The 20,753-nt window shown below is 48.3% G+C and overlaps 1 protein-coding gene and 1 long non-coding RNA gene across 3 annotated transcripts; one reads left to right on the top strand and one right to left on the bottom strand.

Annotated features, from left to right (window-relative positions):
* Positions 1–5,156: 5,156 nt before the first annotated feature.
* Positions 5,157–8,903, bottom strand: LOC309365381. Of its 2 annotated transcripts, XR_014166079.1 has the most exons (4): positions 8,776–8,903; positions 6,890–7,025; positions 5,939–6,030; positions 5,157–5,641 (listed from the first exon to the last, which is right to left on the bottom strand). It is a non-coding gene; the product is annotated as an uncharacterized lncRNA (long non-coding RNA). The 2 variants fall into 2 exon arrangements; XR_014166080.1 differs by lacking the exon at positions 5,157–5,641 and having other exon boundaries at positions 5,794–6,030.
* Positions 8,904–11,127: 2,224 nt separating this feature from the next.
* On the top strand, positions 11,128–20,298 carry LOC309364644 (uncharacterized protein). Its single transcript, XM_081902346.1, has 4 exons — positions 11,128–11,624; positions 14,206–15,006; positions 16,572–16,701; positions 18,562–20,298. The coding sequence occupies exons 2-4, from the start codon at positions 14,443–14,445 to the stop codon at positions 19,650–19,652; spliced, it is 1,785 nt and encodes a 594-aa protein (XP_081758472.1). The 5' UTR covers positions 11,128–11,624; positions 14,206–14,442; the 3' UTR covers positions 19,653–20,298.
* The last annotated feature ends 455 nt before the right edge of the window (positions 20,299–20,753 follow it).

The following is a 20,753-nucleotide window of genomic DNA, read 5'->3' as shown; positions in this document are numbered from 1 at the left end:
AAAGAGAAAAAAATTGAGCAGGGCATCATCTTCAAATGCCCTCTGTAGAAACAGCCTCACCATCTCCACATGTTGTCAGAAGTAAACCTCCTTGCATTGAGCGGGGCTTCTGCTCAGTTAAATGTGTTTTGAGTGGATGCATTAATGTTCCTTATTCACAGGCTGGATTCTGTCTATCGGGGGCATCAAATGGGGTGTCCTCTGGATAATGCTGGACTTCAACTTCCCTCCAACCCATCCAGCATGGCCAGGGGACAGAGAGGATGAGAGTTGCAGTCTGGCAGCTTCCGCAAGGGGCCCCATGGCCTGTGCTGCCCCATACATTACGCAGGGCACCTTCCCTTTGCTCCTCAGCCCCACCCCAAATACACAGTGCTCCCCCAAGGAGCGTCATTTCGGCACCAGGTGCATCTGATTTCTATTCTGGGATACTAACAGCTGGAACACCACATGCCTGTGGACTTGACCCCTCTCAAAGATCAGGCAGGACTCACTCTGGGATACTCCACTATCAGGGCCACTGAGTACTGACCGCTGCAGCCTGCTCTCCTTTCCCTGCGTTTCCCACGGGGTGGTGGCACATGATGGAATAAATACACCTCCCCCACCCACCTGCCTAAGGGCTGCCTCCCCTTGCTCCACCCCCTACATGATGTTGGCCTTGTTTGTGTGTCATCGTACGTTTCCCTGTGAGCCTCCACTCACCCTGTGGAAGGAAGGACACAAAAGTGTCCCATTTGGTCCAGCGCCCAAGAGGGGCCACCCAGACGCCTGTGCAAAACCTGCAAGGAGGACCAGAGAGCAAAAGCAGCCTTGCCCCCCCCCCCCTGCAGCCTCCAGCAACCGATCTTTACAAGCATGGGCGCCAACTTGAATAAAAATATTATTGGCGGGGGGAGCAGATAAGCCCTAATCCTCTCCACCTTCGGCTTGGTTTTATCCCTCGGTCCCCTCCAGCACCTTCCCCTGCTCCTTGGTGGTGGCACGCACCCCTTGCCCCGGGCACCCTGAGCTGGGGGTCTGGCCCAATGCCCACCCCCACTGCTGACAGGCAGCACCACGCAGCCCCTTCCACACCACCCTTGTTCAAAAAAGCAGCCCTCGTTACAAATGGGAGGGGCCAAAGGCCACGTTGGGAACCCCAGGGAGAAGCTGACTGGAGTGGCCACTTTGCCTAGAATGGACAATGCCCCCCAAAAACACACTCACACACACACACAAATATTTGCTGTCTCCCTAACACATTTCTCTTGCATTGGCAGTCAGAATGCAGAAAAACAATGGGAGCACTAAGCATGTTCAAGAATGCTGTTTGAAGGCACACAACACAGTGTGACTTAAACTGACACAATGGATGAAACATCTAGGCTTAGATTGGACCCTTTTTAAAGTAGGCCATGCTGGGAATAGGCATACATAGAACTGAGCAAATGCCAATACAGTGGTGCCTCGCAAGACGAAATTAATTCGTTCCGCAAGTCTCTTCGTCTTGCGACTTTTTCGTCTTGCGATGCACGGTTTTCCATAGGAATGCATTGAAAATCAATTAATGCGTTCCTATGGAAACCGCCTTCCCCCGACCTCTTCTGGCGGGCGGCATTTTAAAATCGCCCGGGACAGCGGAGGACTTCTCCGCTGTCCGGGGCGATTTAAAAGCCCCTGGGAAGGCAGGCAGGGGGGACAAACACTTTTGCCCCCCGCCTGCCTTCAGAAGAGGTCCAGGACAGGCTTCGCGGACCTCTCCGCAAGCAGCGGGAGCGCTCCTTGCGGAGAGTTGCCAGCGCGCCCAGGCTTCGCGGCCCCGCCGCCGGGCTTCGGGACATCGTTCCGAAGCCGGGCGGCGGGGGGAGGCTTTCCCGCCCCGCCGCCGGGCTTCGGGACATCGTTCCGATGCCAGGCGGCGGGGGGAGGCTTTCTCGCCCCGCCGCCCGGCATCGGGACGATGCCCCGAAGCCGGGCGGCGGGGGGAGGCGTTCCTGCCCCGAAGCCGGGCGGCGGGGGGAGGCTTTCCCGCCCCACCGCCGGGCTTCGGGACATCCTTCCGATGCCGGGCGGCGGGGGGAGGCTTTCTCGCCCCGCCGCCCGGCATCGGGACGATGCCCCGAAGCCGGGCGGCGGGGGGAGGCGTTCCTGCCCCGCCGCCCGGCATCGGGACGATGCCCCGATGCCGGGCGGCGGGGGGAGGCTTCAAAAGCCGTCCGGGGGCTTTTAAATCGCCCCGGACAGTCCCGGGGCGATTTAAAAGCCCCCGGTTAGGCAGGCAGGGGGGGCAAAGACTTTTGCCCCCCACCCGCCTTGGGAAGAGGTCCTGGACCTCTTCCGAAGGCGGGCGGGGGGCAAAAGTCTTTGCTCCCCCCTGCCTGCCTTTCCGGGAGAGCGGAAAAGGCTGCCTTCCCGCTCTCCCGGAAAGGCAGGCAGGGGGGAGCAAAGACTTTTGCCCCCCCGCCCGCCTTCGGAAGAGGTCCAGGACCTCTTCCCAAGGCGGGCGGGGGGCAAAAGTCTTTGTCCCCCCCTGCCTGCCTTCAAAAGCCGACCGGGATAGCGGGAAGCGCTTCCCTGCTATCCCGGACCGCTTTTAAAATGCTGGCGGTGGGGAGCAAAGCCTTTCGCCCCCGCCGGCCTTCCTGGACCTCTTCTGAAGTCCGGAGGGGGGGAAAAGGCTTTGCTCCCCACCGCCAGCATTTTAAAAAAGGTCCCCGAGATTTCCCTATGGGCTTTCGTCTTGCGATGCAAGCCCATAGGGAAAATCGTCTAGCGAAGCGTCGCAAAAACCGAAAAACCCTTTCGTCTTGCGGGTTTTTCGTCTTGCGAGGCATTCGTCTTGCGGGGCACCACTGTATTGCATGAGGTTGCAGAGCAGAGAGAGAGAGAAACCAATAAGGGTTATTCTATCGCTGCGGCACAGAGCTGCCTTGGGCTCTTCCGCAACCGTCACCTGGTAACAGTCACTCCATCACTGTTTCTACCCCAAATGGTCATTATAACTTGAAGAACTAGTACTGAGATTGCTCCTTTCCTCCTCCCTCCCTATTCCCCTTTCCTTTTATGTCACCTCTTTTAGCTTGTTTTTCATTGATCTGTGAAACTGCATTCTTATTTCACCACAAACAGATGCTTATGTTCAAAGAAATTGGTTTGAGAAGCACATTCACACTAAATCAAGCATTGCTGCAATCCATAGTGATCCGTGGAGAAGAGAAACAAACTGCTCTGACTGTAAAAACACAGTTTAAATCATGGCAAGGTGTTGTGAGGAGGTGCTAGCAACATGGGTCCCTATTGCTGGTGAAATGGCTTATTCCCACCTCACCCCACTTTTTATCCCCAGAACAGCTCTGTGAGGTTGACTGGTATCAGGAAGAGCAACTGGTCCAGGGGACTCTGAATTCCTAAAGCTAAAAAGGGACTTGAACCCAACTCTCCCCAAGCCCAAGTTTCTAGGCATCTGGTTGTCTCCCCCCTCTCTGCCACCCAAAGTCAACAAGGGTCAGGTGAAAAGTTATGCATTTACCTACTTGCACATACTGTTGTTGCTGTTTAGTCGTGCCCGACTCTTCGTGACCCCCTGGACCAGAGCACGCCAGGCACTCCTGTCTTCCACTGCCTCCCGCAGTTTGGTCAAACTCATGCTGGTAGCTTCGAGAACACTGTCCAGCCATCTCGTCCCCTGTCGCCCCCTTCTCCTTGTGCCCTCCATCTCTCCCAACATCAGGGTCTTTTCCAGGGAGTCTTCTCTTCTCATGAGGTGGCCAAAGTACTGGAGCCTCAGCTTCAGGATCTGTCCTTCCAGTGAGCACTCAGGGCTGATTTCCTTCAGAATGGATCGGTTTGATCTTCTTGCAGTCCATGGGACCCACCTTATTTTGGTGACAGTGTTTTGAATTGCTTTTAATTACTGTCTTTAATGGTTGTAACCGGGCGGTAAAGGGCTAATTCATTGCAAGAATAAGAATAAGTGGGGAGCTTTATCCTCCAAGTCACACTCCAAATTTAATTTCTTAACATGCTAAGCAACTGCTTCTTTCGCCCAGTGGAGCAAGCAGTTTGCATTCTTTTCTCCATTTTCTCTCTGCTCAAATCACAAAGGCTTCGTTTTCTGGTGTTCTCTTATGTTGCACAGATGGTCGGAGATTCTCCCACCATTGGGGCTTTAGCATGGCTCTAACACCGATCAGATGTTTGGAAGCTGTGGCTGGATGGTTACGTGGGAGCCGGTTGAAGTTAAATCCTTTGAAGACAGAGGTCCTCTGGCTGGGACAGGACGATATGGGATTGAAGGGGCAACTCCCATCTCTTGCAGGGGTGCAATTAGTGCCAGCACCGTCCATTATGAGTTTGGGTGTAATCTTTGATAGCTCCCTCTCCATGGAGGCGCAGGTTACAGCTATAACAAAGGCGGCATTTTTTCATCTCCGCCAAGCTAAGCAGTTGGCTCCTTACCTTTCTCGCCCTGACCTAGCCACTGTGATCCATGCAACGGTCACCGCAACAAAAATGGATTATTGTAACTCGCTCTACATGGGGCTGCCCTTGAGACTGACCCAGAAACTCCAGCAGGTGCAAAATGCCGCGGCGCGACTCCTTACGGGGTCCTCGCTGCGAGATCACATTCACCCGGTGCTATACCAGCAGCACTGGCTTCCGGTGGAGTACAGGATCAGGTTTAAGGTGCTGGTTTTAACCTTTAAAGCCCTATATGGCCTAGGACCCTTGAACATACGGGACCGCCTTTCCTGGTATGTCCCACAGAGGAACTTACAGTCTTCAAATAAAAACATCCTGAAGGTCACAGGCCTCAGGGAGGTTAAGCTGGCCTCAACTAGAGCCAGGGCTTTTTCGGTTGTGGCTCCAATCTGGTGGAACGCTCTGTCACAAGAGACTAGGGCCCTGCGGGATTTGACATCTTTCCGCAGGGCCTGTTCCACCAGGCCTTTGGCCAGGGCGCAGCCTGACTCCCTCCTTTGGCAATCTTTACAGAACTTAAGCTAATGGTTGCCATCAATTTGATTTTAATTAATTTGTATAATGGAATGTTTTTAGAATGTTGCACTATTTTATTGTTGTTAGCCGCCCTGAGCCCGGCTTCAGCTGGGGAGGGCGGGATATAAATAAATTATTATTATTATTATTATTATTATTATTATTATTATTATTATGTTATTGCTCTATTGCCATCTGAAGGGGCCCTCTTCTGCAAGAAGCAACAGTGGAGTCTTATGGAACCTCCCAGTGTCCATATTTTCCAGGGACAGACCTGGATTTACAGAAGCCGTCCCAGTTTTGGATTTCATCTCAGAATGTTCCGCTTTTCCCTGGGACGTCCCTCTTTTTGTCAGAGAAATGTTGGAGGGTACGCTGGTGCTGTGTGTCCTTTGTCTCTTAACAGGGTGGGTTCTCTGGTGGGCAGCAGTTTTCTTTAGGTGCTTCTCACCACCTGTCCCAGAAACGGATCCATCCTCTCTCTCCTCTGAGCGGCTTTGCTGTGGATGCTCCAGTCTGAGCTGACCCTACAGAGCATTTTCACACTCAGAACTCCAGGAAACATCGTCCTTTTCTTCTCATCCTCTCATTGAGGAGCTCTCATAAGGATCTCGAAGGGAGCGATTCCCTTCGATGTCAACACTCGTCCATCCTTCACCTGCTGGAGATACGAGAACATCCCCCAAAAACCAACTAATTTTCCGGTCTAGAGAAACACAAAACTAAAAAGAGAGTATTCACAACGGGAGCTCACCCCGTCGCGGGGATTCGAGCCGCCGACCTTCTGATCGGCGGGGTGATCGGCAGAAGAGACGGGGTGAATACTCCCCTTCCACCCGTTAAAAGACCTTGTAGGAAATCTCTCAAAGGGACAGAGAACACCACAGAACTGTCTGAGCTCTGGACATCTCCTTTTGCCTGCTTGTTGAATCAGAGAATCTGTGACTCCAATACTCACCTGCCCTCCCAGCAGCAGGCAAGCTGAGAAGCAGAGCTCACTCCCTCAGCTCTGCTGTAACAGACCAGAGCCATCAGGCCTCTTGCTCTCACCTGCAGGCAGAAATTCCTTCAGTGGGAGAGATAGGAAATTCAGGATTCGGGCGAATTTCACCAGTTTCACTGCCCCTGAACTCCCTGAACAGATACATAGCAATGTTCAAAACCCTGCTTCCTACCACAGTGCTGCGAGGCGCCGGGGTGAAATCACTGAGGCAGTTTCACCCCAGCCCTGCAAGTAAGCCGGAGAAGCATCAGGGCTCCCTCAGCTGGGGGGCGGGAGCACTTTAAGGGAGTCCCCAGCTCGCTTGCAGAGTGGGATGGTGGATTCACTCAGTGGTATATCGCTGGTGAAACCGCCACCACTCCTAAGCTGGAGGGTGTCAAGAGCGGCTATGATTTCATCTGCAATATATTGCTGAGTGAAGCCGCCATTGCAGTCTGCCCCTTCTGCCGGTCCTGGGCGATGTATCAATACATCGTCCAGGCCTACTGCTGAGGAGGATTAGACCTGAGGTACAGAGAGTTGGTGGCACTGTGGGTTAAACCACAGAGCCTAGGACTTGCCGATCAGAAGGTGGGCGGTTCGAATCCCCGCGACGGGGTGAGCTCTCCTTGCTCGGTCCCTGCTCCGGCCAACCTAGCAGTTCGAAAGCACCTCAAAGTGCAAGTAGATAAATAGGTACTGCTCCGGCAGGAAGGTAAATGGCGTTTCCATGCACTGCTCTGGTTCTCCAGAAGCGGCTTAGTCATGCTGGCCACATGACCTGGAAGCTGTATGCCAGCTCCCTCGGCCAATAAAGCGAGATGAGCGTCGCAACCCCAGAGTCAGCCACGACCTAATGGTCAGGGGTCCCTCTACCTTTTTACAGAGAGTTGGTTAGGAAATGTAGAATCCAGACCCAAGACTTACCCAGCAAACTGGCTTCTTCTTCATCTCTTTCCTGCTTGATCTCTGTGGCCAGCAGCCTCTGGTCAGTGTCTGATGCGGCCTGCCAATCCACCGTGGAGACGTTCACTGCTGCCTGGTCCTGAAATGGTGCTGACACCTGAAATAGCAACATGGAGTCGCTTTTGAGATGGCAGGGACAGGCCTTAGGAGGGTTGAGCTCTACCGGCAACATTATGATCCTACAGCAGTCTACTGAGAAGTAGACTCCTGAGTCTGTGGAAGCAGACATACTCCAAGTCAACCCTGCAGGTACCACACAGATGAGGAGATTTCACCCCTCCCATACCCAAGAATCTCCTGATCATCTCCTGAGGTCTCTGCTGACTCTACAGAGAGGAGGAGCAATGTACTGCTCTCTACTTAATTAGTCAAGTGAGTGAGTCTCTGTGTGTGAGAGAGAGAGTCAGTCAGCGTGTTGGAGAGTGAGTGCAAGAGATAGTATTTAGAGATAAGATTGCTGCTAAGAGCAGCTGCAGGCACTCAGAGTAGCATTGATGTATGCTCAGAATATTTAGCTCTGTATATAGTTTGTATTATAGCTGTAGTTATAGAATAAAAGCTGATGCTTCACAGAGCTGCTCTCCGAGTGGTTTATACTCTGCAAGACTCTGCAAAACGCTGCTGCGCAATGACTGCATTATTGAGACAGTGAATCCGGTGCTCTCAGCTCCAAGCTGTGAGTCCACAGCACTGTGACCAGTTCCTGTGGGAAAGGAGGTCTCTGGCAGTGCTACCCAGCTCGCCTAGCCCAGTCGGGGTTGAGGTGCATGAGTCCAGTTGGTGCACTGGCTCAAGGGCGATGCTGACAACAGACCCATCTTATCCCAGTCAGCATCTGTATTGGATCAAATCCGCACTTTGGACTATGCTGAAATGGCAAAACTCACCGGAAAGCTCAGGAACTAAGAAGACAAAAACTTCAAGAAATTATGGGGGGGGGGAAATATAATTTATTTAGGAGACCACTGTAAGCAGATGAAAACATTAGCAGGATTTTAATATCGTTTGTAACATAACAAACACTTTGGACAATATGGACAGATACAAAAATTAGATTATGGAATAATATGCAATTGAAAATGTTCACAATAAGACCCATGAAAGGGATGGTGGGAAGTCTTGAGATTCTCTATATACGGATGTGCATTTGTTATAAATTTATATTTGCAAAACCAAATAAAAACGATTTCGGATCAATCCGCACTTTCTTTTTAAAGCCCTCTTATGCCACTTTAAAGGAACGCGGGTGGCGCTGTGGGTTAAACCACAGAGCCTAGGATTTGCCGATCAGAAGGTCGGCAGTTCAAATCCCCGCAACGGGGTATGCTCCCATTGCTCGGTCCCTGCTCCTGCCAACCTAGCAGTTCGAAAGCACTTCAAAGTGCAAGTAGATAAATAGGTACTGCTCCAGCGGGAAGGTAAACAGCGTTTCTGTGTGCTGCTCTGGTTCGCCAGAAGCGGCATAGTCATGCTGGCCACATGACCCGGAAGCTGTACGCCGGCTCCCTTGGCCAGTAAAGCGAGATGAGCGCCGCAATCCCAGAGTCAGCCACGACTGGACCTAATCGTCAGGGGTCCCTTTACCTTTATGCCACTTTAAACTTTTCCCCTCCTATAGCTACAACTCTCAGAGCAGATTAATAATCAAACCCTCTTTCCAGGGAACTCTGGGAATTGTAGCTCTGTGAGGGGGATAAAGGCTGTTTCTTAACTACTCTCAGCACCTTTAACAAACTACAGCTCCCAGGATTCCTTGGGGGAAAGCCATGACTGTTTGAAGTGGGATAAGGATGCTTTAAATGTATAATGCAGATGGGAGTTTCACACATACCGACCGACAACCTCACCTCTTTCCCTTGCCTCTGGGTCTCCTGCTGCACCCGAAGGAACCCTTCGGCCAGAGTCACCTGGGAGCAGGTCTCGGGCCGCACTCCCTCACCTTGCTCTGGATCTCTGGCGGCAGGATGGTCAGGAAGTGCTCCAGGACCAGCAGCTCCAGGACCTGCTCCTTGGTGTGCCTCTCCATGTTCGGCCACTGGGAGCAAAGCTCCTGGAGTCGGCTGTAGGCCCCACTGGGCCCCTCGGCCTCCTGGTAGCAGAAGCCCCTGAAGTGCTGGTGCTGCATTTCCCTCCTCAAGGCGTCCCTGCGCAAGATGGCTGCCTTCGATTTCCCATAATCCTCTCTGTCTCCAGTCTCCAGCCTCTGAAAGGCCCGCTTCTCTGTAAAGACATCTATTATGCATCTGAAACTATATGTACAGTACTGTATTAATTCAGAATTTAAATAACATGAACACGCAGGGATGAAAAATTTGTATGAGTCACCCCATAACAGAGGCCTGTTTTATCCTTTTCCTTACACAGTGGTACAATGTCCTCTTGAACAAGTTGCACAGCTGCAAGAAGTATTTATAATGACTGAGTTGGATGAATATATATATATATTTTTTAAAAAATCTTAATCATTATTCAGGGATTATTTAACAGCTTCATTCACGGATTGTGGCATCACATGGGGGAGAGCCTGGCAAGCGCATCGGTGGCACACTGTGGGTGCCACGATAACCCATGGGTGCCACCCTGGAGAAGCCAGAGGGAGGTGATAATACAGTGGTACCTCGGGGTTAAGAACTTAATTCGTTCCGGAGGTCCGTTCTTTTTTTTTTTATATAAATTTTTATTGAAGTTTCCACAAATTTTAAACACAACAAAACAACACAATAACAAAGAAAAAAGAAAAAAGACAATATAGAGTATAGAAACAAAAAACACATATAAGTTCAAATTTTAATTTCTTACGCCTTACTTTCCCGACTTCCTCATACCTCCCCTTTCTGTATTCTAATTTCTGATTAATTTATCAGCAAATCCTTCCCTTACTTTTAACTTAATTTTAATATTACTCATTTTCATTAAATTACCCCTTATCGCTTTTAACCCCTTATTTTATAATCCAGCGTCATTCTAACATTCATTAATTTTACAATATTTCCTTAAATAATCCTTAAATTTTTTCCAATCTTCTTCCGCCGTTTCTCTTCCCTGGTTTCGGATTCTGCTCGTCATCTCTGCCAAACCCATGTAGTCTATCACCTTCATCTGCCATTCTTCCACGGTGGGTAGATCTTGCGTCTTCCAATACTTTGCGATGAGTATTCTTGCTGCTGTTGTAGCATACATAAAAAATGTTCTGTCCTTCTTTAACACCAATTGACCGACTATGCCCAGGAGAAAAGCCTCTGGTTTCTTAGGGAAAGTGTACTTAAAAACCTTTTTCAGTTCATTATAGATCATTTCCCAGAAAGCCTTAATCCTTGGGCACGTCCACCAAAGGTGAAAGAATGTTCCTTCAGTTTCTTTACATTTCCAACATTTATTTTCGGGCAAGTGATAGATTTTTGCAAGCCTGACTGGGGTTATGTACCACCTGTAAATCATTTTCATAATATTTTCTCTTAAGGCATTACATGCCGTAAATTTCATCCCGGTAGTCCATAACCTTTCCCAGTCAGCAAACATTATGTTATGACCAATATCCTGTGCCCACTTAATCATTGCAGATTTAACCATTTCATCTTGTGTATTCCATTCCAACAGCAAGTTGTACATTCTTGACAAATTCTTAGTACTGGGTTCTAACAATTCAATCTCTAATTTTGATTTTTCCACCTGGAAGCCAATTTTCCTGTCAATTTTAAAAACTTCCATTATTTGATAGTAATGAAGCCAGTCTCTCACTTTCCCTTTTAGTTTCTCAAAACTTTGCAATTTCAATCTGTCCCCTTCTTGTTCCAAAATTTCACAATATCTCGGCCATTTGGCCTCCATATTAAGTTTCGGAGGTCCGTTCTTAACCTGAAACTGTTCTTAACCTGAAGCACCACTTTAGCTAATGGGGCCTCCTGCTGCCGCTGTGCCACCAGAGCACGGTTTCTGTTCTCATCCTGAAGCAAAGTTCTTAACCTGAGGTACTATTTCTGGGTTAGCGGAGTCTGTAACCTGAAGCGTACGTAACCTGAAGCGTATGTAACTCGAGGTACCACTGTACTGAGCTAGGGAGAGCAATGGCCTGGCAGGATCCAGCATTTGCTGCACAAATTTGCTGGTTTAATCTTCAGAAATGACAGCTGAAAGGATCCCAGGCCAAAGCTATGTAGGTGCAGCAAACAAAGGAGCTCTGACTAACCTTAATCTCCTTTGGTGAAGCTGGTGAGGTTTTCTCATGACACCCCCTGCGAAAGCTATGGGGAGAACTACAGGGCTCAAGTGCCAACCACCTTTAAACCTATGTGAAAGCATTTATAAACCACTTAATCTCTTATTCTGGTTTTTTTTTTAAATCTCTTAAACGGTCCACAATATAAAATCAATAAACCACAGCATTAATAACACAACACAAATGGTGTAAAAGCATATGAAAACAAGGAAAAATTCAGGGAATTCCTCTCTTTTTTTTAGAATCTGTGGCTAGCCACCTTCCCTGGAAGGAGTTAAAACCAATAAGAAGCTCTGGTTGCCAGAGAGGACTGAAAAGGGGACTGTAAATAGTGCAAAGTCCCTTCCTGTTCTCCTTCCTTCACCCCCCCACCCCCTACTCTATTCCCGGGATCATCTACCTTTTGAATTTTTGCACCTTCGGCTCTTGAGTTAATGTGATGCTGTCTTAAGAAGTCTTTGCAGCAGGTCTCAAGTGCAGGTAATTTTTCAAAAAAATAATATTATTATTTTTAAATGCTTGGGTGGGAGTGCCCTGTTCATTTTTGCGGGTGGGGAGGAGGAGAAAGAAAAGAAATTAGGACCCCACCCTCAACTCAGGCGGTTCCCCTCTGGCGGATTTCTGAAAAGGCGTTTTGGTGTTAAAAATTTAGATTTAGATTTAGATTTAGATAAATTTATTGTCATTGTCCGTATATACACAGTATACACAACAACGAAAATCAAACACCCAAAGACCGGATTCACACACACATTTGCACGCATCTCCAACACTCTCATCCCATTCAGACATAATCTATAAAACATAACATAATCCAGAATATAACATAACCTATTAAAGGCATAGCATAACCTAAAACCTATCTCATTCCTTACTACTTCCTGCTTGCTATTTCTTACAAGTTCTAAAAACTTAGCAAGGCGAGAGAAAGCACAACTGGAATGACTGCAATGGGTCCTAGCAAGGAAACATAAGGGGAAAAATATAGATACACACACGGGGAGGGGGCTTTCGTTGCACTAAGGGGGTGGGAGACCCCATACCTTCCTAGATCAAGGGTGATGAGGAGAAATTTAAAAGCAGTTTATGGCAAGGGTATAACCACAGACTTCAAGATCCCTAGCTGCATTCAAACTATACATCTGAAGCACATTTTCTCCACCCCCATCCCTGAAACCTTGGAATAGTGGTTTGTTAAGGGTACTGAGAAATGTAATTCTTTGGGGTGTGTGTGTGTGTTAAACTACAGTTCCCAGGATTATTTGTGGTTGTGTGTGTGTGGTGTGTGCTTTAAATGTTCCAGAGGTCTGTTCTTAACCTGAAACTGTTCTTAACCTGAAACTGTTCTTAACCTGAAGCACCACTTTAGCTAATGGGGTCTCCAGCTGCCGCCGCGCCGCGCCGCCGGAGCCTGATTTCTGTTCTCATCCTGAAGCAAAGTTCTTAACCTGAAGCACTATTTCTGGGTTAGCGGAGTCTGTAACCTGAAGCGTATGTCACCCGAGGTACCACGGTACACAGCTTGGGTGTCTCCAGACAAGGCACTTTATTGAGCATTCATCCCGATTCGTTGGCAATTTAAAGAGCATTCATTTGAAGGTTTGATGATGTTGTATCAAAGCGGGAAGCGGGTTCAGCTGTAATTCTGCAACCTGAATTTACCAGTACAGTGGTACCTCGGGTTACATACACTTCAGGTTACAGACTCCGCTAACCCAGAAATAGTACCTCCGGTTAAGAACTTTGCTTCAGGATGAGAACAGAAATCGCACGGCTGTGGCATGGTGGCAGCAGAAGGCCCCATTAGCTAAAGTGGTGCTTCAGGTTAAGAACAGTTTCAGGTTAAGAATGGACCTCCGGAACGAATTAAGTACTTAACCCGAGGTTCCGCTGTATGTGATTAGAAGCCACCTGCAAAGTTCCTTGGTGCTGTTTCAGAGCTGTGGAAAGGGAACTGACAGGTAATCCTGGTACCGATTTCTGAGGATTGCCCCCCCCATAGACTTCCACTGTGCAGCTTAAGTTTTATCACCTTTTTTGCCAGCGAAACCGATTCTGGGTTGCCAGGTCACGTGACCGAGCTCAACAAGTTTATGATCAGAGTAAGTTCCCCAGAGTAAGTCCCTCAGATTGCCCTGTTTCTTCTGGGTCTACGCTGGCATGAGCCCCGACTAAGATGAGATAGGAGACTTATGTCTGGCTGAGCCGGGAACCAGCTGGCTGAGCCAGAAATCCGCTGGAGCCTCAGCTGCTCAGCCCAGCAGATCTGAGCACAGGATTGTGCCCTGATTCAATAAAATTCTGTTCACAAGATCAGAAGCACTAGAATGAAAGTTGAAAGCTTAGGTAATAAATGTTGGAAATGTAAAGAAAAAGAAGGAACTTTTTATCACATGTGGTGGAAATGTAAAAAAAGTGAAAATCTTCTGGGAAATTATTTATAATGAGATGAAAAAAATGTTGAAATATACATTTATTAAGAAACCAGAAGCATTTTTACTTGGCATTGTAGGAGATGATATAAATAGAAAGGATTGTAAATTGTTTTTATATGCAATGAAGGCAGCAAGAATACTATTGACACAAAACTGGAAGCAAGAAGAATTACCAACGAAAAAGGAATGGAGGATGAAACTGATGGACTATGTAGAATTAGATAAACTAACAGGAAGGATTCAAAACCTGCAGGATTCAAAACCAGAGATTCTCAGAGTAAATTTACTCTGGAGTAAATTTACGGACTATTTGAAAAGTAATTGTGATGAACAGATTACGCTAGTAGGTTTGCAAGAAGTTTTGTAAGGTGAATTATTAGAAATATTGCAAAAAAAAAGATAATGAGAAGAATTATTAGTTAAAGATATCTAATGGTAATATGAAATTAAGAAATGCATAATAAGTGATAAGTACAGAAATCATCAGAGGTGTTGACGGAAGTCCCCAAAAAATTGTATAAGATGAGAAGTGCTGTTGTATGAATGTTAATTAATATGTTAAAAATTAATAAAAATGTATAAATCAAAAGAAAGTTGAAAGCTTAGTTTCTTTCCCTTTCTGACAGGAATAGGAGGAAATCCTTCAAATTTCCGGAGAACAAAGAGCTCTTCAGGCTGTTTGGAGTAGTCCTTTGGCGACATCCCCTACGCACTGAAAACGCGTGGCAGAATATATTTCTGTGGCATTTGCAGAAAACAGTTGGCATGCACTGAAATCCTGCAGGAGGCGGAATTATTTGCTCTCTCCTTGCCCTGCGGTCCGAGGCTGCGCTGGAGCAAAGGGGCCGGATCCCGAGGTGAAAATGGAGGAGCAGGAATTGGAGACGGGATCAGGAAGAGCAGGACAACCCCCTAGCATCCTTCAAGCGGGGACCCTCACGCAGAGTCCCAGAGAGGTGGCACCTCTTCAACGCATGAAAGAGGAGCCGGAAGAGGGCCTGTCCTCTCAGCGCTGGGAAGCCCAGTGGCAAGAGTTCCTCAAGGCCGTGCAATGCCCTCAGCCTGGATGGGGGAGCCCTCTTCTTCTTCCACATCCTGCGCCAGCAGGCCGCACAACAGCTCCTCTGCTCCCTGGCAGCTTGGAAGGACGGCTTCAGAGCTTCAGGCATTTCTCCTACCAGGAAGCCGCAGGCCCACGGGAGACATACAGTCGGCTGCGGGAGCTTTGCTACCAGTGGCTGAAGCCGGAGAGGCACACCAAGGAGCAGATCCTGGAGCTGGTCATCCTGGAGCAGTTCCTGGCTGTCCTTCCCCAGGAAATCCGGAGCCGGGTGATGGAACAAGGCCCAGAGACCTGTATCCAGGCTGTGACCCTGGCAGAGAGCTTACTGCCGAGACGGGAAGAAGGACAGCAGCAGAGAGAGCAGGTGAGCGCCTTCCAGCGATGGAATGTCCCCGTTAGTGTCCCCCTTCTGCATGAAAAGCCGGTGTTCTAGTGCCGAGCTATGGCCCTTCTTCTTTGTTTTCATTTATTTAATCAATTTTCTATACAAACATCAACTGCAAAAGACACATACCGTATTTTTTGCTCTATAAGATGCACCTGACCATAAGACGCACCTAGTTTTTAAAGGAGGAAAACAAGAGTAAAAAAAATTCTGAATCAAATGTTGTACTAAACTACAGTGGGACCTCTGGTTACGTACTTACTGTAATTCGTTCCAGAGGTCCGTTCTTAACCTGAAACTGTTCTTGAGCTGAAGCACCACTTTAGCTAATGGGGCCTCCTGCTGCCGCCGCGCCGCCAGAGCACGATTTCTGTTCTCATCCTGAAGCAAAGTTCTTAACTACCTGACTTTTAGAAGACATTGGAAGGCAGCCCTGTTTAGGGAAGTTTTTAATGTTTGATGTTTTATCGTGTTTTTAATATTCTGTAGGGAGCCGCCCAGAGTGGCTGGGAAAACCCAGTCAGATGGGCAGGAAATTATTATTATTATTATTATTATTATTATTATTATTATTATTATTATTATTTTGTACCCCTGCCCATCTAGCTGGGTTTCCCCAGCCACTCTGGGCGGCTTCCAACAAAGATTAAAAGATTTAAAATGAATTAAAATGTCACACATTAAAAACCTCCCTAAACAGGCTGCCTTCAGATGTCTTCTAAATGTCAGGTAGTTGTTTATCTCTTTGACATCTGGTGGGAGGGTGTTCCACAGGGTGGGCGCCACTCCTGAAAAGGCCCTCTGCCTGGTTCCCTGTAGCTTTGCTTCTCACAATGAGGGAACCACCAAAAGGCCCTCGGCGCTGGACCTCAGCCTCCGGGCAGAACAATGGTAATATACCATATTTTTCGCCCTATAGGGCGCACCTAGTTTTTTGGGGGGGAATAAAGGGGGGGAAATTATTTTTTTCCCCCATGCGCGGGGCTGGGGCGGGGGAAGCCTGAGCTTCCCCCGACCCCAGCCCCCAGAACAGGCTGCTATCCGCAAGCCTTGGGAGCCCGGTGGGAACTCCCGCTGGTCTCCCCAGGCTTGTGGATATCTGCTGCTCAGCGCGCCCCAGGCTTTGGGAAGCAGGCTGCTATCTGCAAGCCTAGGGAGCCTGGCGGAAAGTTGCGCCGGGCTCCCAAGGATTGCAGATATCTCCGTTGCGCTCCCCGGGTTTCGGGCTGCAGGCTGCTGTCCGCAATACTTGGGAGCCCGGCGGGAAGTTGTGTCAGGCTCCCAAGGCTTGCGGATAGCTTCCTGAAGCCTGGAGAGCGAGAGGGGTCGGTGCGCACCAACCCCTCTCGCTCTCCAGGCTTCAGCGAAAGCCTGCATTCACCCCATAGGACGCACACACATTTCCCCTTCATTTTTGGAGGGGAAAAAGTGCGTCCTATAGGGCGAAAAATATGGTAATATATATAATAAATAATAATATAAGTAATAAACTGTTGTTGTTGTTGTTGTGCTACCTCAACTAAAACTTCCACTATTGTTTCCAGGGAACAGAGAGGCTGATCCAGGAAGTGGCTGCGAATATCCCAGTGGAAGATAACGCTGTGCTGGAAATCACACAGAGGCCGCTGTGCAGAGAGGTCAAGCAAGAGGTCCAGGAGGATGTCAGCTCGCTTGGTAAGTGTAAGCAGTCCATGGATTTTAGTTGCGGCTGTGGGGTGTTCGGTGGTGCTCTGTCTCCTGCTTGTGGGTTTCCCGTGGGGGCATCTGGGTGGCCACTGTGAGAACAGGATGCTGGACTAGAGGGGTCATTGGCCTGATCTAGCAGGACTATTTTTAAGCTCTTAAAAGTAAAGGGACCCCTGACCATTAGGTCCAGTCGTGGCCGACTCTGGGGTTGCGGCGCTCATCTCGCTTTAGTGGCCGAGGGAGCTGGCGTACAGCTTCTGGGTCATGTGGCCAGCATGACTAAGACGCTTCTGGCAAACCAGAGCAGCGCACGGAAACACCCTTTACCTTCCCGCCGGAGTGATACCTCTTTATCTACTTGCACTTGGACGTGCTTTCGAACTGCTAGGTTGGCAGGAGCAGGGACCGGGCAACGGGATCTCACCCCGTCGTCGGATTCGAACCGCCGACCTTCTAATCGGCAAGTCCTAGGCTCTGTGGTTTAACCCACGGCGCCACCCGCATCCCTTCTTAAGCTCTTAACAACTAATAAATCAGGACAATGTTTGGACAGTCCGTTATAAATCCACTACTAAGGCACTAACCTACCTCACAGAATTGTTGTAAAGATAAAATAGGGAGAAAGAAAACCATATACAGTGGTACCTCAGGTTAAGAACTTAATTCGTTCTGGAGGTCCGTTCTTAACCTGAAACTGTTCTTAACCTGAGGTACCACTTTAGCTAATGGGGCCTCCCACTGCCACCACCTGATTTCTGTTCTCATCCTGAAGCAAAGTTCTTAACCCGAGGTACTATTTCTGGGTTAGCGGAGTCTGTAACCTGAAGCGTATGTAACCTGAAACATCTGTAACCCAAGGTACCACTGTATGCCACCTTGAGCTCCTTGGAGGAAAAGATGGAATATGAATGCAATGATTCATATTATTTATTGAATTCATACACTGCCCTATACCCGGAGGTCTCAGGGCGGTTCATGAAAAAGATCACAATATATAAAATAAAAATAAAAGCAATAGCCCAATAATACATACAGGTGAAACTCGAAAAATTAGAATATTGTGGAAAAGTTCATTTTTGCACTGAGGCAGTAATTGATGCAAAAGGGGCCCAAACCAAGTACTGAGTACATGTGCTTGCTTCTACTTCTCAGAGGTCCAGTATTGCTCTATTTGCAATCCTTGTTTTGCTGATTTCATTTAATATTCGAATTTTCTGAGATTGTTAATTTGGGGTTTTCATCAGCTGTACGCCATAAACATCACAATTATAACAAATAAAGGCTTGACATATCTCGCTTTGCATGTCATGAGTCTATCTCATATATTAGTTTCACCTTTTAAGTTGCATTACTGAAATAAATTTCCACAATATTCTAATTTTCTGAGTTTCACCTGTACACACACACCCAAAGAGCCACATTTTAAAAGGGTATAGGATGTTGATCAGGTCAACCAAAGGCCTGGTTAAAAAGGAACGTTTTTGCCTGCTGCCTAAAGCTTTATAATGAACTCTCCCCTGGGGGAGAGCATTCCACAGACACGGAGCCACTGCAGAGAAGGCCCTGTTCTCGTGTTGCCACCCTCCGGACCTCTCAAGAAGGAGGCACACGAAGGAAGGCCTCAGATCTCAGGGTCTGGGTAGGTTCATATGGAAAGAGGCAGTCCTTGGGGTATTGCAGTTCTGATCCATTTAAGGCTTTTTAGGTCAAAACCAGCACTTTGAATTGGGCCCAGAAACTAATTGGTAGCCAGTGTAGTCGGACCAGGATCAGTGTAATATGCTCAAAGCGTCTTGCTCCGGTGAGCAACCTGGCCGTAAACTAATCCGCCTTTTCTCTTGATTTCAGGAGCTGGCGAATGGCCTGGTAAGGATGAGAGGGAGCCACATGGAGTGTTGATGGAAGTTGCTGATCATAAGGCAGTGGAAGAAGATGATGGGAACATGGATGGGCCAGAGTGGGAGCAAGGGAACAAAGTGGAGGAATGGCCCAACAAATCCATTGCTTATGAAGGCGGCCACTTCCACGAAATCACAGTGCATCAGAGAATCCACAGCAGAAAAAGGAGGAACAAGTGCGACGTGTGTGGGAAGGTGTTCAGAGACGAAGCTTACCTTAATAAGCACCAGAGAACCCACACAGGGGAGAAGCCCTATGAATGCTCAGACTGTGGAAAGAGCTTCCGTTGGAGTTCAGACTTCTACAGGCACCAGAGAACCCACACGGGAGAAAAACCATACAAATGTTCCAACTGTGGGAAAAGTTTTCGCCGGAGCTCTAACCTCCATAGGCACCAGAGAACCCACACGGGGGAGAAATCGTACGAATGTTCAGAGTGCGGGAAAAGTTTCCGATGCAACTCAGGCCTGATGAGCCACAGGCGAACCCATTCCGGGGAGAAACCTTACGAATGTTCAGACTGTGGGAAAAGCTTCCGGCTGAGTTCAAACCTTATCAGCCACAAGAGAACCCACACTGGAGAGAAACCCTACGAATGCCCTGATTGCGACAAATGCTTCCGTCGGAGCTCGCACCTAAATACCCACAAGAGAATCCACACGGGGCAGAAACCCTATAAATGCTCAGATTGTTCCAAAACCTTTTCGGACCGATCCAACCTTCTCAGCCACCTGAGAATCCACACCGGGCAAAAGCCATACACGTGCTCGGATTGTACCAAGACGTTTTCCAATAAATCTAACCTTCTCAGCCATCAGAGAATCCACTCAGGAGAGAAGCCGTATGAATGCTTAGACTGCGGGAAAAGTTTCAGCGTGTGCCAGTACCTGACCCGGCACCAGAGGAGACACACGACAGAGAAGCTGCACGAGTGTGTGGATTGTGGGAAGAGGTTCAGTCAGAGCCAGTATCTTATCCGCCATCAAAAGCATTCACACAGGAGGACAATGGGAGTTTGCACCGTAATAGACATACAATGAACTTTACACGAGATGGGAACATTATCAATACTTGAATTGTCGGAAGAGATTGAACCTCAACACAAATCTTAATAAACACCAGAGATTCTACACAGAACTGGAAATCCTACAAATCTGTGTCACAGGGTAGTCTTCTTTTCATGCAACTCATATTCCTAATAGAGAATTCCCCGCCTTCCAGATCTCTACGTACAGCTAGTTAGAGAGAAAGATAAGCTTCTAAACACACAGCGCAGGGCTGTTGTCCACATGGTTAGTGTTTCATGGTTAGTGTTTCATGTAGCCCATTTGCCCCACTGGATACTGGAAAATCAGCCCTAGAAAGAATAGGTAGCTAGGCTCACCTTTTGGCAGTTGAAGCCTTAAAGCAGGGATAAGGAACCTGTGGTCTTTCATCTGCCGCTGGGCTCCCATCTCCCATCATGGTCCACCGGCCAGGAGATGCAGTCCAGCAACATCTGGAGGGCTTCTGGATCCCATCCTTGCCTTACGGCAGGCATGTCCAACTCCCAAGAGACTGCGATCTACTCCCACTATTAAAAAGTTGTTGAGCTTTTTGGGGCAGGGTGGGATCACACAATCGACCAGGGACGCCCCACGGTCGACCAGTAGATCTCGATTGACCGGTTGGATGGATATTTTTCCTTGTTTGTGGTTGTGGTTGTTGTTGTTTGTTTTATTTTTATTTTTGTTGAAAAGTTAATAAAATATTATTTTTTAAAAAGGAATGCAGGAATTACGTCCCATCTGCCATTTCCCTCACAGAATTGCAGGGCCGGCCCACCCATGAGGCAAGGTGAGCTGATTGCTTCAGACAGCAGGATCCACAGGGGCAGCTAATCCAGCCTCCATCATGCACTGCTACCTCGGTGACAGCGATGGCTGAGGCACACTCCTTGGAGGACAAATCTTCCGCCTCCTTGGCAGCCGTCTGTGGCGATCACACAGGGCCCCCGGACGTTTGACGGTCTATTGACCCTGTGCACACTACTGTAATTGCTTTCTTCTCTGCCACCAACCCGTTTCTCCTCACGGGGACACACGGAGTCCAGTCAGTTGTTAACGTTAACAAATAATCAAGTTTATTTTTAGGCATGAACA

The sequence above is a fragment of the Podarcis melisellensis genome (genome assembly GCF_964234715.1).
Source record: "Podarcis melisellensis genome assembly, chromosome: 2".
Classification (NCBI taxonomy): Eukaryota; Metazoa; Chordata; class Lepidosauria; order Squamata; family Lacertidae; genus Podarcis; species Podarcis melisellensis.
Note: the sequence above shows the minus strand (reverse complement) of the source record. Positions and strands in the feature narration are given on the sequence as shown.

Bases quoted from the DNA above. Each gene is read 5' to 3' on its own strand.
- LOC309364644 (XM_081902346.1), top strand. From the start codon at position 14,443: ATGGAGGAGCAGGAATTGGAGACGGGATCAGGAAGAGCAGGACAACCC. The intron at 15,007-16,571 runs GTGAGCGCCTTC...TATTGTTTCCAG, and splicing joins GACAGCAGCAGAGAGAGCAG to GGAACAGAGAGGCTGATCCA. The intron at 16,702-18,561 runs GTAAGTGTAAGC...TCTTGATTTCAG, and splicing joins GGAGGATGTCAGCTCGCTTG to GAGCTGGCGAATGGCCTGGT.